This window comes from Pollachius pollachius, assembly GCF_949987615.1.
Source record: "Pollachius pollachius genome assembly, chromosome: 3".
Classification (NCBI taxonomy): Eukaryota; Metazoa; Chordata; class Actinopteri; order Gadiformes; family Gadidae; genus Pollachius; species Pollachius pollachius.
The window spans coordinates 26,606,687-26,623,304 of NC_136936.1; the positions used below are offsets into that span (position 1 = coordinate 26,606,687).

General features: G+C 45.2%; 1 protein-coding gene across 1 annotated transcript; it reads left to right on the top strand.

The window, feature by feature from the left end:
• The first annotated feature begins 25 nt into the window (after nt 1-25).
• LOC307072751 (phosphatidylinositol transfer protein alpha isoform-like) lies at nt 26-11,929 on the top strand. The gene is made up of 12 exons (XM_079732205.1): nt 26-155; nt 1,357-1,387; nt 6,243-6,388; nt 6,602-6,693; nt 7,595-7,602; nt 8,751-8,825; nt 9,193-9,276; nt 9,404-9,481; nt 9,683-9,793; nt 9,898-10,020; nt 10,892-10,951; nt 11,206-11,929. The coding sequence occupies exons 1-11, from the start codon at nt 139-141 to the stop codon at nt 10,937-10,939; spliced, it is 813 nt and encodes a 270-aa protein (XP_079588331.1). The 5' UTR covers nt 26-138; the 3' UTR covers nt 10,940-10,951; nt 11,206-11,929.
• Nucleotides 11,930-16,618: the final 4,689 nt, after the last annotated feature.

The following is a 16,618-nucleotide window of genomic DNA, read 5'->3' on the forward strand; positions in this document are numbered from 1 at the left end:
GCCCCTTTCTACAAAGCGCATCTTTCAGGAAGAAATCCAATACAACTCCAAACTTTAGGACCGGCTTTGTCGACCGACAAGGAAGGCTTTGGACTAAATAAGGGTGTATGCTGCTTTTGGACGGAAAGTACAATCACAATGATCATTAAAGAATTGTAAGTAGACCCTAATCGAGCAATACGAATGTAGTTACCAGACACTGGAATGAGAATGCAGCGCGATTTGCCCTGGATGTTTTCTGTCGATCCGGATTCCCCACGAACAATGAGGTCCGATCAATGTTAAATAAAAGGTGTAAAGCGTTCTTCATTTATTAAGGTTATACCTACTGATAGGTGAGTGTATCTAGAAGGTGAAGGTGAAGCACTTTCTATTACACACACACACACACACACACACACACACACACACACACACACATATACACTGTAGGCCTATATGTGTATATGTATATGTATTCATATGCACTCTATATGTATATATAGACCATGTAGGCCCAGTCCAGGGTCACCTGAAAGCAGACAGGTGTTATTTTTCCGTTTTTTATTTTGAGGAATTTTCGCGGGTGATGTTGGTGTATATACCCTTACGAACCACCAAGGCAGGCACTAATAACAATCTCAACCTATTATGGGAGTCTTTCTTGACCAAAGTGAAATAATGTTTCCACAATTGTTTCAAGCAAGTATGATAAGTGATACTTTATCCTAGTTCACACTAAGTGGATGTAGACGACCAGTGGAATGAATGAGTGCTGCTTGATGTCAACACAGTCTTTACATGTTTCTTAAAGCCACTGTGAGGCTTTAAGCCAACCCCACTGCCACACGGATCTGTTTCTAATGAAATATTCAGGTCTCAGTGGACCAGCAACAGGTGGCCATTAAATGGCTACTGTATCATAGCACACAAGACAGACATGATGTAGGTTACACCTAGACACAAGATGGATATTTACATGTGTTCATAGTGCGAGATACAACCTTCTTGATGAATAAAAGCCCCATTAATACACCTATCTAAAAGTGATCTTGGACTTCAACAACCTCTCTGGCCCAAAATGTCCTTAAAATGTAGAATAACTGATCAAAAGGGGGGTAACCTACTGACTAATAAGGTATAAGACAGATTAAATCAAACAAACTGTGAGGAGACAGGGTCACATGGATACTACAGTCTGAAGACCATGGACTCATCCAAGATGCAATCCACTTCAACCAAAGGTCACACTGACTCATCGCAGAGCCAGCATTTCACTATGCTAGGCCAATAGGTTTAAACCACCACTGCGTTTCCTCTTTTAGTGTTGATAGGGAAAATTCTAATGAATCTCCTTCTCATCTCTATTTTATCCAGCCGTGTGGTCCTGCCCATATCCGTGGAAGAGGTAAGGACTCTATCTACCCACTGTCCAACTTTCCTATGTCATCTATCTTTCGGCTTTACCTCAGCCAAACCAGAACTACTGGTGTGCCTGCACCTCTGTGTACTTACTACCTGTTAAATACCAATGCCTTTTGTGTGATGGGTGTCATTTCAGGTAAAACGGGTTATCATGACACAGGATGACTCAGGGAGGGAATGTAATGAATTAAACTGCAACTGAAAATGGGAATCATTGCCCATGGGTAAGCAATGAGGACTCCCCTACACGTGCATGCCAGGATGGGTGTTTGAGTGGAGGCCACAAGGGCAAGGCCATCCTGCTGCCCATCCAACTTGTTCCTTGGCTTCTTGGTGACACTGAGAAAGTCACATTGCCTTAAGCAAATATCACAGTAAGCAAATGTTTTTTTGTGTGTGCTTTGAGAATGACTTAGGGTATTATAATCCCTTTCTCGATCACTTAGGGCAGCGGTTGTCAAAGTGGGATAGGTGGATTGATCTCGGTACCAAAAATAGTCTCAGTACCAAAAATAAATGCATGAAGCCCAGTGTTGCAATACTCCCCTTCCTTTTATCCATGACAGGAAACTAAATCACTGAAAGATCTACACAGTTTACTCTTGGTCTCGTTTTTGTATGTTGTGTATATATGTAAATGCCTGTTCAAATTTATTCAAGTTTTATCAAGTTTATTCAGCAGAATTAAGAACAAAACCATTTTAGTGAGCTGTCCGTGATGCTCGGGCTACACTGTGTAAATTGTCACAGAGGGTACATGACTGTTAAATGTTTCGGAACCACTAGCCTAGGGAAAACTATTAAGTCTGCTAGTGTGCTAGCCTTAGGGCTGTGAGCCTTTCAGTATCTCACGATCTGAGTCGATTTTGTTTCTTGGGGCCAGCATTGGATCCAAAATCGATTGTTGATTCAGTACATATGGGTCTCTATGTTCAGGAAACATAGGGTCTCGAATCTACGCCAGACCGCTTTGCGCTATGAAAAGGTTATATCAACAGATTGCAATAATGTGAAGGGTTAGAAATCAAATAAAAGGAAGTTGTGGAATTTATTCTGAATCACAGAAGGTAATAATTGCGATTATAAGATTAATCTAGTTATTTATTCATACATTTTTCTCCCCTAGTTAGCCTACATCGAGTCTTGAGTCCATGAAGTGAAATATTGTTAAAGAGCCATGCTTTTTAAGCCTGAGGGAGTATCAGTCTTGCTATTCTTCATCCTTGTATTAATATAAAGCCCTACTCTTGACCTCTTCATCCCAAAATCCCATAACCGGGTAAAGCCCCCCCACCACCACAATGTGCAAAGATGTTGGCATCAAGGCATTTATTTAAGCTTTATTTAAACAAAAAAGCCATTTGAGACACCCCTAGAAAGATTATATTGAATTTTCAGTATATCATAGCCATTGTTGACCAAACAAAAGAAAATTCCAACCCCCAAACAAAATAAGAAGCAGGCTACAAAAAGAGTTGTAGAGAACTGCTCACATTCACAGCAAAAGTGATATTTTTCTTGTGATTTGATTGACACAAACTCTATATCAAATGAAAGCTGAGACACTGATTCCAACAGTCCACTCTGCCGAACTAGAGGCAAAAAAAAAAATTAATGAAAAAGTCAAGAACAAACTTCACTTTTTCTTTTTACAAACAAAAATGTTGTCTTACCTATTTTATTTTTATGATTCTGTTTAATCACATTAAATCACCATAAATGGATAATCCAGTGTCTGGCCAATATTTGCAACTAAACATTGTGTGTGCTAAGAGAGGGTTTCAGAAGAAATAGCTAAATTGCCTTCAACAACAACACACATTCTTCATCACTTTCTGATAGCCTTATGGTGCTACTACTACTTTGTTTGGCTTGGTGTCATTAAATTCTATTCGACCTGACCTTTTAAATTGAGGGGTCATATGTCAAATTTGTAAATTGGGTTCTGAAGATATCTACCAGTTTGTATTTCATCAAGTTGATATTGTCAAATTTGCCTTGGATTTATTGATTATTTGGAGATCTGCCTAAACCTACCTCTACTAAAACCTCTATCGCTGCTCTACTTCACTTTATTGGCATCACACATTAACCCAGGTACTTATTCAACTCAGCTCTTGTCCTATGGCCCTAAAGAGTAATAGGGTGACCAACTGATTTGCGCTAAGTGGTATTTCATCTAAAACATGATGTTTATTTCAGGCAGAAATGAAATCTTCCACTTATGCTGTGTAGCATAAGTGGACATTTTCACTCTTACCAAGTAGTATCCACATTGATTATTTCACTTGCGCAACAATCTCACAGGTGTTATCTTTTTTTATAATTTTTTTCAATATTTCATGTTATTGCCCTGACAGTTGTGGAGATATACTCTATTTACTTTAGGAATGTTATGTTCTAAATAAAACTCAGAAATAGGCCTAGTTATGAGGATGTGATCTAATACCATGGCAAAGACTAACACACTGACTTGTCACCGCTTGCCGTTTCTTCAGACAAAAGCCAAAAGCGATCTGGTCCTGATCTGGCTGAACCTGACCGACAGACCGGTACCATGAAACTGTTCAACTTGTCTTTGTTGTCGCTGTAGTCTATGATGGATCAGACAGGCAAGGCCAATGTGACACACGCGCACACTGGTTCTACACGTCAAGTCACATTCCTGAGATCCTAGTCGATCACAGCAACCTACGGGAGCATCCACGCAGCAGAACCAAAAGCCCCCAGTCGGGTCAGTTCTGTCACTTCGCCAGAGACAGAAAGACTTCATCCAGGCTACTCTGGGTATGAGGGCTAAAACACTGCATTCAGGCTACTCTGTGTATAAGGGCTTAGAGACTGCATCTAGGCTACTCTGGGTATGAGGGCTAAGAGACTGCATTCAGACTACTCTGTGTATGAGGGCTTAGAGACTTCATCCAGACTACTCTGTATGAGGGCTTAGAGGTTGCTCTGTGTATGAGGGCTTAGAGTAGGCATCCATGCTTTCTGTATGAGGGCTTACGCTATCCAGGCCTGGCGGGGCCCAACTTTATCATCAGGGGAACACGATGCATACAGAGGTGTTGATGTGTTTAACGGTGTCCTGGTGATTCTGTGTTTTCTTTTAAAGCCCTACACAGTCTCTTGGTCGATGACTCAACCTTCTGTGGCACTGCCCATGTGACTCATGCATGCGGCATTAGTAACAGAGCGACTCCACGTCTCACTCCAACGTGTGTGTGTGTGTGTGGGCCAAAGTTCGTAGTGGACAGGACTCTTTTGCTGAAGGGAAGGATTTGAAGTGCTGAAGTCAGTCAGTGCGTTTACATGACACTCAAGAAAATCGAATTATTGGGTTGGTCCAACTATGATTGGATTATTAAGATGCATGTATACACCTTAGTTGGACTAAAATCTAACCAAATTGAGTTTCTCATAGTCTTATTAAGACCCCTAGATTATTAGATTGAGTTGCATAAAGGCTCAGTTATGCCCCCATTTCATGCGTAAATAGAGACATACGTTATCAACGGTCTAAACGTCACTGCCCTCATACTTTCATGCGTCTTTTACATTGGAATGGACGTTGAGCAAAACATCCTCTAGGGGACATACGGGCAAAATGTACGCAGAGTATGTCGTGTTCTTGAAGAAAGTAGTTCAATCCGGATCACTTTTAACTCACTTTATTTGTTAAAGTATTTCGGTATGGTAACTATGAAGCAAAAGGAGGGGAATTGTATTTAACAGGCGTGGAGAGAAATACCTCAGAGCTACTTCTAACCCCGGGGCTGCCATATGACTCTGACCTCATCTGACTCCCGCTCCCCGTTTGTATCAACTAGGCGTGGCCTATGTGAAGTAGGCGTGGCCTATGTGACGTATTGGCTCCAGCTTCCTCACCTGTCTAAAGGTGCTGCCATCTGTGGCTGGGTAGTTAATGCAGCTTGTATGTTGCGTCCTGCTCCCCCTGTGGCTATGTATAGTAATTACAGCTTATATGTTTGATCCTGTTCCCATGTGGCTATGTGGAAGTAATGCAGCTTGTGTGCTCGATCCTGCTTCCTAGTGACTGTGGGGGCAGCTTATGTGCTTAAAATACGTAACAAGTACGGACAGATTTTCTGTCCGTATCAGTATGCGTATCTAACATAGAGCATAACCTTTCATTCACGCTACATGCATCGGTCGACGGACCTCATTGACTTTGCATGGGGTGCTCTCGAAATGCATTGTGGGTCCGTCCGTTCTGTCGGCTCCGTGGCCTGAACATCACATACGGACTCCCGCCGGAGGGGCTCTCCACCCGGAGGACACACACGGCACACACGTCGGCGGTGGAGCTCCTCCGGCAGGAGTCCGCATACGGCCGAGAGGTCGTAACAATGGAGCGTCGGAGAAATGACATGGACCCGAACTGACAGCTGTCTACTGAAAACATCTTTCTCGAATGCCGCCTGAGTTCGTTGTTGCTGGTGACGTAAAGAGGTCAGCCGGTGGTTTTATTACCACTAGTTCAAATGGGTACAGCGCCACCTATCGTACCGGGGTATGACATGCTTCGGCCAATGAATCGATTTTCTCACCGCCATGTATACTCGGACAATTGCAGTTGTCCAATTACGGAGCATAGTCGAACTATGGCTGTAATCTGATTAAGCTGTGCATGTAAACGTACTGAGTGTCTCCGATAAGGAGGAGGAAATGGTTAACTGAGGTCAGGACGTGTGGTCACATGGTGCTGTGTCCCTGCCCCCTGCATGTGGCTGTTGTCCCAATCTTTTCAGCTTTGTTTTGCTTGTGCGTGTGTCATTGTTGCATTTCTTGTGTATCTCCCTGATGTGTGTGTGCAGTACCAGGTGGGTCAGCTGTACGCCGTGGCGGAGGCCAGCAAGAACGAGACGGGCGGGGGCGAGGGCGTGAAGGTGCTGGTCAACGAGCCCTACGAGAAGGACGGGGAGAAGGGGCAGTACACGCACAAGATCTACTACCTGCAGAGGTAGGACCCGGGACAGATTATTGTTTTCTATTCATCACTAGGATGGATCCCTTGTCATACGCTGAAGGGGTCGCTATGATGGAATGAATTGGGTCTGCTCATCGGCTTTTAAAGGTGTATAGGGTGACCTGGACTCATAATTATTATGATCACATGAGCATGGGGTAAGATGAGGTGTCGCTCCATTCTGAATACATTTATTTTTATCCGCAGTAAAGTTCCAAAATTTCTTCGTGTGATGGCACCCAAAGGTTCTCTTGAGGTTCACGAGAAGGCCTGGAATGCCTATCCATATTGTCGAACAAGTAAGACACACACACACACACACACACACACACACACACACACACACACACACACACACACACACACACACACACAGGTACACACACACACAGGTACAGGTGTATGTGGCCGGTGGATTTGGCCCGTTTGTGAGGACCCAAGGATGACTATTGAAGTTCAGACATAAATCAGCCATGATTTATGATGGGGAGTAATTCTAGATGGGTTCCGGCATTGGTGATTAATTGATATCCATTATGAAACACTAAAGAGTGTTTAGCGGCTCCCATAGCTGTATCTTTTGTCTAACCTAGGTACGTGCATGTTAACGGGCCTGGTTGGGCATAAGCACTCTGTGTGTAAACTCTGAATGCTGAGGCTGTATTTCGAAAAGTATTCACACAGAGTGGATTTCAATGGCTCGCCAGCTGCCCTGTGTAGTGACGTGCCAATGCTGCCAGAGGCTGTATGTTGAATACAAGTCCTGATTTTCACCTCGACAATGTCAGCAATTAACCTTAGTCTTAGCAAACTGGCCAAATCCTTCAACAGGCTGATGACTATTTATCTTTCCTACTGTGACTGTAGTTTAAAGAATGAAAACAAAAACATCCCCTCTAATGTTGGGGAAACCGATCAGACCCTTTGTACCTCATGTGGCGATTTCAGTCAGGCAGTTTACAAAGTTTAAAAACCTAATATCATATATCATACACATGAACAAGCTTGGAGAATATAAACACCAAGTTAGAAGACTGACTGCGCTCGACCGACATTAAAGAGTGTTGCACTCCTTCTGCCAGGGCAGAACTATTCTCATGGTATTGGTGAAATACTACAAATGTAAAGGAGTGTGTTTCTTCTCTTCCCTGTACTGACCCGTCTGTCTGCTGTGACCTCCCTCTCCCAACACTGATCCAGTTCTAACTGTAAGTACTGCAGCCCAGCCCTGGTCCCTGAGTTTTCTGTTAAGCTTCATATTATCGTTATTATTATTATGTAAGAATGGAACTGAACCCCTATTTCATATATATATATATATATATATATATATATATATATATATGAAATAGGGGTTCAGTTCCATTCTTACATAATAATAATATATATATATATATATATATATATATATATATATCCAACATATTGGTACGACCCACTCCAACTTTGTGACATTGTCCTTAAGCAATGAACGTGGTGCATGAGATGTTTTGTGTGAAATACGCCACAAACTGTGGCGAACTAGGAGTGTTCAAGAAGCTTAACCCTTTCTCAGGCGCAGACTTCCCAATCAGCCATGAGCCAGACTAAGCTCCTCACGTCCACTGTGTCCTCGCCGCCGGAGTCCCTTTTTTGTGACTTTGAAGTGCCGAGGGAAAGGCACGACCATGTCATGAAGAGATTGCAACTTGAATTCAGAGCAGAGTAGAACGTTCACAAACTGGTTACAGGAGACTGGCAGCAACGTTGTCTCTTGCACCAGTTGTTTCTAAATGATGGTCTGGACCCTCTTCAGTGTCAGGACAAGCACGCCAGACACACCGCAGTGGTGATGATGGGCCTGGTTGGTTGTTGGAACGGGATGTTGTCTCAAATTGTAGGAATATAGGCCCACACTAAACACAGTAGTAGTGCATCCTTTTGGTTCATTATTATTTGTTTGTTCCTATAACTATATAATTAACAAAGGTTACTGAAGGATTAGATAAACGCACACCACAGTGACTTTTGTTTGATGATTTTCTCTAACCTTGAGGCTTGAGGGTAGCCCTGTTGTAATGGAGAGGCATTACAAGCTGCCCTGGGCCACTGCACAGAGCCTAGCCGAGCCAAGCCAGCACATGCGTATGGAAATGGGTCATGTGTTGCAAAACATTTTACCACCTATTGCTTTTTAGCTGAAAGATGAGACTGTAACTAGATTAAATGAGTCTTGCAATGTCAAGCTTGATTTCACGTTTGTGTTTGTGTGTGTGTGTATGTGTGTGTGTGTGTGTGTGTGTGTGTGTGTGTGTGTGTGTGTGTGTGTGTGTGTGCGTGCAGAACTAACTTACTTTATCAACCCCCTCCTCCACAGAATGAATACATGGGTGAGAACTTCTTCATCAAGATTGAGACGTGGCACAAGCCCGATATGGGACAGACGGACAATGTAAGACGACTCAACGTGGACTACAAGCCTGTAGTCCCAACGACACGTTGCACAGTATACTATGTGTTACTGATTTTAAAATGCTAAAATATAAAATGAAAATAATAAATAAAATGCATTGCTTCTGTAGTCTATTTTCAGGCATTTTTAATGTTTCAAAAAGGTTGCACATGCAATAGCATGCATTGAACTTGCATTGAACAGATGGCAATTTTAGTTCATATTTACATCGCATCCTACATTTTCAAAACAAGATAAATTTGAGTGGTGATTTGGACCAGGATTAATCCATATTACATAAGTGGTTTCAGGGTTCGTTTTTCTTTAATGTCCATTGTAACCATCGAGGTGCATGGCCCCTTTGCAGGTTCACGGACTAGACCCTGATGACTGGAAGAAGGCAGAGGTGATTCACATCGACATCGCTGACCGAACTCAAGTAGGACAAAAGGTAGGTTTAGGGGTGAGATGCAGCTTTCAGCTTTGCTTGGTGTCTCTAAAACCTTTGTGGGTACCCTAGCTCTGTTTCAAGGTATTTAGGTTTTTTTTAAAACTTATTGTTGATATTGTTTATGCAGGATTACAAGCCGGATGAAGATCCTGCCACCTTCGTATCAAAGAAGACCAGCCGAGGGCACCTGGGACCTAACTGGAAGGTACCAGTATTCTGTCCCATTCTGTGATGCTCTTATTTGTGCTAGGTAACTTCATGTGCCGAATTCTTTGTACCTAATATTGCTTTAGAAACTCTGGTTGTGAGTTCACCATCAGGACATATAATAAAGTTTGGCAGTTGCCATAACATAATGTTTGACAATAAAATAGCTGTTTTATATTACCAAACATCGTTTTTTCAGACAGAGCTGAAGAACAATTCGGCCTGTCCTCACATGTGTGCTTACAAGCTTGTAACGGTCCATTTCAAATGGAGAGTAATTCAAGGCAAAATGGAGAATTTAATCCATAAGGTAAATAACCTTTTCTCTCCTTGTTTCATCCCATTGTGTTGCTTTGGTCCTCCATCTCACTCGTTCTCTCTCCTTCACACCCGGCCCCCTCCTTCTCTCCACAGCAAGAGGCACGTTTGTTTAACAACTTCCACAGGCAGCTGTTCTGCTCGTTGGACCAGTGGGTGGAGCTGTCCATGGACGACATCAGGCGCATGGAGGAGGAGACCCAGAAGGAGCTGGACAAGGTAAGCTCTGCTCTCTGTACTTGGTACAAGTGGGGCGGCAGTAGCTCAGGAGGTAGAGCGGCTTGGCTGGTAACCACAAGGTTGCTGGTTCGATCCCTGCTTCGCGAGACACCTGCTCCTGACGAGCTTGCTTTCATCTTGCATGGTTGACTCTGCTGTTGCTGTGTGACTGTGTGCATGAATGGGTTAATGTCTGGCAATATTGTAAAGCGCTTTGGATAAAAGCGCTATATAATTGCAGTTCATTTACCATTTGTTTTTTTCCTCCTTGACTCTCCTTCCGCTCTATAAGTTTGGTACAACACGCCTGGTACAAGGCGTGTTGTACCAAACAAATAGAGTGGGAGGAGAGTCAAGGAGGATGCACATTTTAATTTCTCCCAACCTATAACCTAATAACCGAGCAACACCAGTGAGTTCATAGATGAGTCACTCTGAAGGTGTGCTCTCACAAGCCATTTAAAAGCACTTCTCACATTCACCATTCACATGTTCTCCTCTGCAAACACCAAATCTACGAGTAGTCTAGACTTGTTGTATGAGTCACATACGTTGGGCAAAGCAAAAGAATCGATGTTGTTCGGCCAAATGATTCCTGTTACATGGTTTTGACAAATGAATATGTCAAAACCAATTTTGACATTTGCCTGGCGCCTATTATTATGAAATGCTCTTCCTTATATACAAGCTTTGGTGTATGCATGTTACTACTTCACATGCTCATGAAGGCATGCACTCACTTAGGAACAGGTGACTTCATTTAACAGCCGTTAAAGACGATCACAAATACATTGGCATGATGCCCATTGACAGATTTTGGGGTGTTTTGCTCCAGCACTGTTCCTTGACATTGTGTTTCCTTGTTTTTTAGATGAGAGCAGAGGGAGAAATCAAAGGCATGGTGGACGATGGAGAATGACCTGCCCACACTGTGAGTCTGTTCCTGATTCTAAGCCTTACCCTGCCATACAATATAAAGTTGAGAAACTGCATCATCTCTTGGCCAGCACTGGTTATTGCAGCTTTTTCTTTAACCAATTTGCTGAATTCATATACATTTGTCACTCACCATACAGACTATGGCAAGTCCCCTGACAACTGTAAACTGTGTTTGCTTCGGTCACTTATTTAATCAGTTGTTTTTTACTTAAAGATTGGCTCATCACTCTCATTATTTCTTTGCAGAGCCCACTCTGACCCAGAAGCCCTCAGCTATCGTCTACCGATCAAAATACTTTGCATCAAACACTTGGGATTAGCATCACAGAGGCCCCAGTTTTGTCCATCCAATTGAAGTTACTCTCACTTGAAGTCTGACACCACGGCTTATGCTACAGCTGTAGCATACTATTTTCAAATGGAGTATAAAGATTGATTCATTTAATATGCAGATTGTAATGACCTTGGCTGATGTCAAGCCCTTCCTTACCTGGTTACTGATATCACATTAAACTTGTGTTTTAATTACGACTAATGTTATTTGGGATTTCTGGTTATTCTTATTCTGTATTTTTCAATTGTAAGTAGATGATTGAGTGCTTTGGAGAAACCGTTTACAGGCAGACTAACGGAGCGACATTCAGATGTGTTTCAGTCTCCCTCGCAAAGCACTCAGTGTTGGTTTCTGTTGGGTTTAAATGGGCTTCATATGTTCAGTATTGTTTTTAAAGTTGACAAGTGGATTCATGATGGCATAAATGATACAGTAACTCCGGGGTTAGCAAAGGGTTTAACTCCCAAACAGCTATCAATTATTTTATTTTTATATAATGAATCCTAGTCATTGAATTAAACAGTTGTCCTACATTTGGGACGAGCATCAGAGGATGGTTCTGCTGCAACTATTCTGAATCCTGCCTTGTGAGCTTGAACTCACAAGAAAATAAATATCTCACTGGTTTAAACGGTATGTCTACTTAATGGCGTGTTTTTGCTCATGTGATTAAATTGTATTGCATCCACAAGTAGCATCATATGTTGAACATACACATAATCACTTGCCTTTAGTCGTTACTTTAATCTATGCTTCTGTCTTTACAGACAAAAAAAGTGGGTAAAATGAAATATGATGATATATATATAACTAGAAAATGTGGTGAGTGCTGTAGTACAAAGTGAGGTTGAAAATATTTTTTAATAAAACCACATAGATTAAGACATAAAGAAACATTAAGGGTTCAAAAGACTAAATGGAGTAAACAATGTAAACATGCACACCATTCAAGAAAATGTAAATGGTTGGAAACAAATTAAGTGACAGCTGAATGAAAAGCGCAAAGCATTGCTAAAAATGCAGAAATGTAAAATGAATTGAACTGATGAAACTGAAATCGAAAACTGACGCTGAATTACATTACCTGAAGAAGCAAGTGCTTAAATACATTGTTACAAAATCTGGAAGTTAAACTGTAATACTGTCAAAGCTGAAAGATAGTAGTAGTAGTGGTACTAGCTGTAGTAGTAGTAGTATTAGTAATGGTAGTAGTTACTGAAGTAGTAGTAGTAGTAGTAGTAGCTGTAGGGTTAGTAATAGTGGTTACATGCTGCCATTCAGACATGTTGCCAGTCCGACATGCTGCCAGTCCGACATGCTGCCATTTCGATATGCCCCCATTCCGACACCTTTTAGTACCGCCATTCCGACAGTCTATCAATCAGTGGCGCCGACTTCAGGTCAAAATTGGGGGATCATAAATATTTCGTTCAAATGTGTTCAACCAAAAAGTAGCCATTTCAGTATTATCTATCTGTAGTTTATTTGATTAATTCCAAATTTTGGTTGGGATGATGTATGAAATAACCCATTCAATCAATTGACGACTGCATTTTACAAGCGTGTTACGAGCACAGGCCGTGCACTTATTTAACCTGCCCTGGGAATGTATAAATATTCTATGAAACTTAAAACTGGAACATTTATTCGTTAGAGTTGGATTTAAACTCAATGCAGGACCACGATTGGAGTGGATAGGACGAACATTGTTGTTCGTCCTATAATTGTTTGGAGTGCCGCGGCAGAATGAATCAAGGAATAGGCGCAGTTAACATCATATCGGCCCAAAGGCAATACAATACGCTTTACAAAGGAGAAAGGCGAGAATATAGCCCGCCCCAGACCCTCCCCTTTCCACACAAATTCTCGAAGGGGATCAATAAAAATGAACCAACAGTTTTTGCCCATAGAAGGGAAATCCGTTAAAAATAGACTGTTATACAATATCCCCCGACCTATTTTTTTTTACTTATAGGTTTCCACTAAAAGGGCCAGTAAATATTCGCTTAGATAGATGGAGATGTGGAGGCTATGGTGAGAGACTGCACAGCCTGCCTGGTGAGTGGAAAGACCGGTCCCCCAACAGCTCCTCCCCTTCAGCCACTGCAGTGGCCAGCTGGGCCTTGACACGTGTCTACAGACACGTGTCCTGTCCATGGCTCATGAAGGCCACCTCTGCATTGTCAAGGTCAAACAGCGCTGCCGGGAAGTGGTCTGGTGGCAGGGGATAGATGGAGATGTGGAGGCTATGGTGAGAGACTGCACAGCATGCCTGGTGAGTGGAAAGACCGGTCCCCCGCCCAGCTCCTCCGCTTCAGCCACTGCAGTGGCCAGCTGGGCCTTGGGAGCACAACCAAATGGACATTTGTGGGGAGCTCCGTGGCGTCCCACATCCCCAACGATTCCTCATTGTGGCTATGACCTGTACTCTAAGTGGCCAGAGGCAGTCTCTACTGGGTCAGTCATTGAATTTCTGGAGGTGCTTTTTTCTCGTTGGGGCATGCCCACGACAATCACAACAGACAATGGGCAGCATTTCATCTCCGCAGAGTTCACAAATTTTCTGAGTGAGCGGGGAATCAGACACATATGCACAGCCTTCTACAACCCTCAGGCGAATGGGGGTGTGGAGCGCATGAATCAGACACTGAAGAATGGTATCAGAGCTCACATAGCAGAGGGATTTCAGTTCTCAGCAGCACTCCTGCGGACCCTGCTACACTACCGTGCTACTCGACATACTACAACGGACAGCTCACCAGCACTCCTGATGGCGTGAGCTATCATTGCCCCTGGATCGCCTGCGTGTTCCGGCTCACCTGACATCACAGGGGGCCCAGCGGGAAACAGCTGGCCAGCTACACGACCGAGTCTCAGCATGACAGCAGGCAACTAAACAGCGTTTTGACCAGTCCCATAGGGCCAAACACCCAGCTTTCATCATTCTGGACTGGGTGAGGGTCCGGAGGTCCACACACAATTTTTGAAGCAGACCACCTCAAAAACTGAAAATAAATCAATAAATCAAAATAACCGTGCTCCACAGAACGAAATGTTATCCAATGCATTTTGAATTGGAGCGTTTCAAACTATTTTCGTGCTCCAAAGAACGAAAAGAGAGAGAGAGAGAGAGAAAGAGAGAGAGGGAGGGAGAGAGAGAGGCTTCAGAAGGGGTGTGCGCAGATAGTACAATGCACCATCTACTTATGTTTGTGTCAAAACAATAAATGCATGAAAGGGTAAATGTAATTGTGACAACCCGCTCCCCACCAGGAGGATCCAGGGGCTAGTGGTGGAGGGCGTGTACCGCTGCCATCCACTAGCCGGCGGCAGAGAGCACCACATTCCTCACCCTCATCAGCCAGATGGGGAACACCTGGCCGGAGGGAGGAAACTTGACCTGCGGGACCTCTTAAAAGGCAGCCGAGGACTCACTCGAGGGCAGAGGGAGAAAGACCAACCAGAAGGCGACCACTGAGGCACCAGAGACTACGAGGCTCATGGAGACCCTAGATCAGCATTGTTTTTCTTGGTCTGATCTGTTTTCTGTGAATTAACGCCGACTGCGGCATAAACCTGCATCCAGAGCGTGGTACTTGCCGTGAGACCAGACATTTAGGAACCGGGTTGCCACATGTGGTGGAGAATGCAGGCAGTTACAATTCACGGTAAACTACCCGCTCACAGCATGCAGCACCCAGACGGGGCCGACGCCGCCCAGGGTCAGCAGCAGCTCCAGGGGCAGGCCGCCGCGGTACAGCGGGATACTATGGAGAGTCTTACCCTGCTCCGCGAAGCAGTGCTCTGACTCACCCAGCACGCCGTCCGCGACTCCCCGACCGCCGTCCCGACCAGTCGGCTCACCAGGCTCGGCCCAGAGGACGACGTGGAGGCATACCTGGAGGTGTTTGAATGGACCGCTCGGAGGGAGAGCTGGCCGGAGGATCAGTGGGCCCACATCCTGTCGCCCTTCCTCACCGGACCCGCCCAGCAGGCAAGCCAGGACCTCTTGGCCGAGACCGCCGGCCAGTATCCCGCACTAAAGCAGGCTATACTGGCCTACCACAGGCACAACCTCGCGGCCAGGGCCCAACGCTTCCACGACCGGCGATTCGACATCCGGGGTGCGGTACGGACCCAGATCGCCCAGCATGGCCGCCTAGTGGGAAGGTGGCTGGCGACAGGTGAGGGACCCAGCCCGCTGGACCGGGTCCTTATAGCCAATACCATTCGCCAGCTCCCGCCAGACTCCCCTGGCCCACCATCACCCCGACACGGTGGATGACCTTATTCGGCAGCTGGAGAACTGGCCGGTGGCCCAGCAGCTGAGTGCCAGTCCCTGGACCAAACCTTGGCCTACAGAGACCCGCCGAGACCAAAGGGGACCCACGATATTGCCACAGACACCCCCACCGGAGCCGCCGATCGTGACCCAGGAGGGCCGCGAGGGGAGGCGGTGCTACACCTGCGACCAGACCGGCCATCTAGCAAGATACTGTGCCGGAGACCGGGATGTGCCGATGCCGTCGGCCTACGCGGACGAGGGGACGTGACAACCCTGCATGCTGGCCACCTGTTGGGCGCAGGGGATGGCCGGAGCCCCAACAATACCAGCGCGGGTCATGAACAAGGACACGCAGGCTCTCCTGGACACTGGCAGCGTGGTAACCCTTCTCCGTCCCGACATGGCGGAGGGAAAGGAGGGGGGACCGATGGAGGTCGCCTGTGTACATGGGGACACCCGTACCTACAGGACCTGCCATGTGGTCGTCCGGACCCCCTACGGGGTGTTCACTGTCGGGCGGGGATCGTCCCCCACCTTCCGGTACCGCTCCTGATTGGGAGGGATTGCCAGATCTTTAATCGGCTGTGGAATCCGGAGCGAGGATCCTGGCCCTCTTGTAAATGGCGAGCACTCTATATGCTGCATGATATCCGTGATAGGGAACAATTTCGAACACAGCTTTTGTGTTTTTTCTGTTACTTTTTCTGGTTTATTTTTTTCTCACGTCGCGCCCCCCCTGAAGATCTCTGGCGCCCCCCATGGGAGGCGCACCTCACAGTTTGAAAACCACTGCCCTAGAGCATCCCTCCTGGACAGAGCATCCCTCCTGGACAGGGCCTCTGCAATCCCCTGGGCTGCGTCGTCTCCTTCTCCCACTGCGTCGTCTCCTTCTCCCACTGCGTCGTCTCCGTCTCCCACTGCGTCGTCTCCCACTGCGTCGTCTCCCACTGCGTCGTCTCCCACTGCATCGTCTCCGTGTCCCACTGCCTCATCTCCGTCTCCCACTGCGGCCTCGACTCTGGCAGCGGCAATGTGAAGGA

Excerpts from the sequence above, each read along its gene's own strand:
- LOC307072751 (XM_079732205.1), top strand. Across the intron at positions 9,277-9,403 it reads GAACTCAAGTAGGACAAAAG|GATTACAAGCCGGATGAAGA; the intron begins GTAGGTTTAGGG and ends TTGTTTATGCAG. Across the intron at positions 10,021-10,891 it reads CCCAGAAGGAGCTGGACAAG|ATGAGAGCAGAGGGAGAAAT; the intron begins GTAAGCTCTGCT and ends CTTGTTTTTTAG.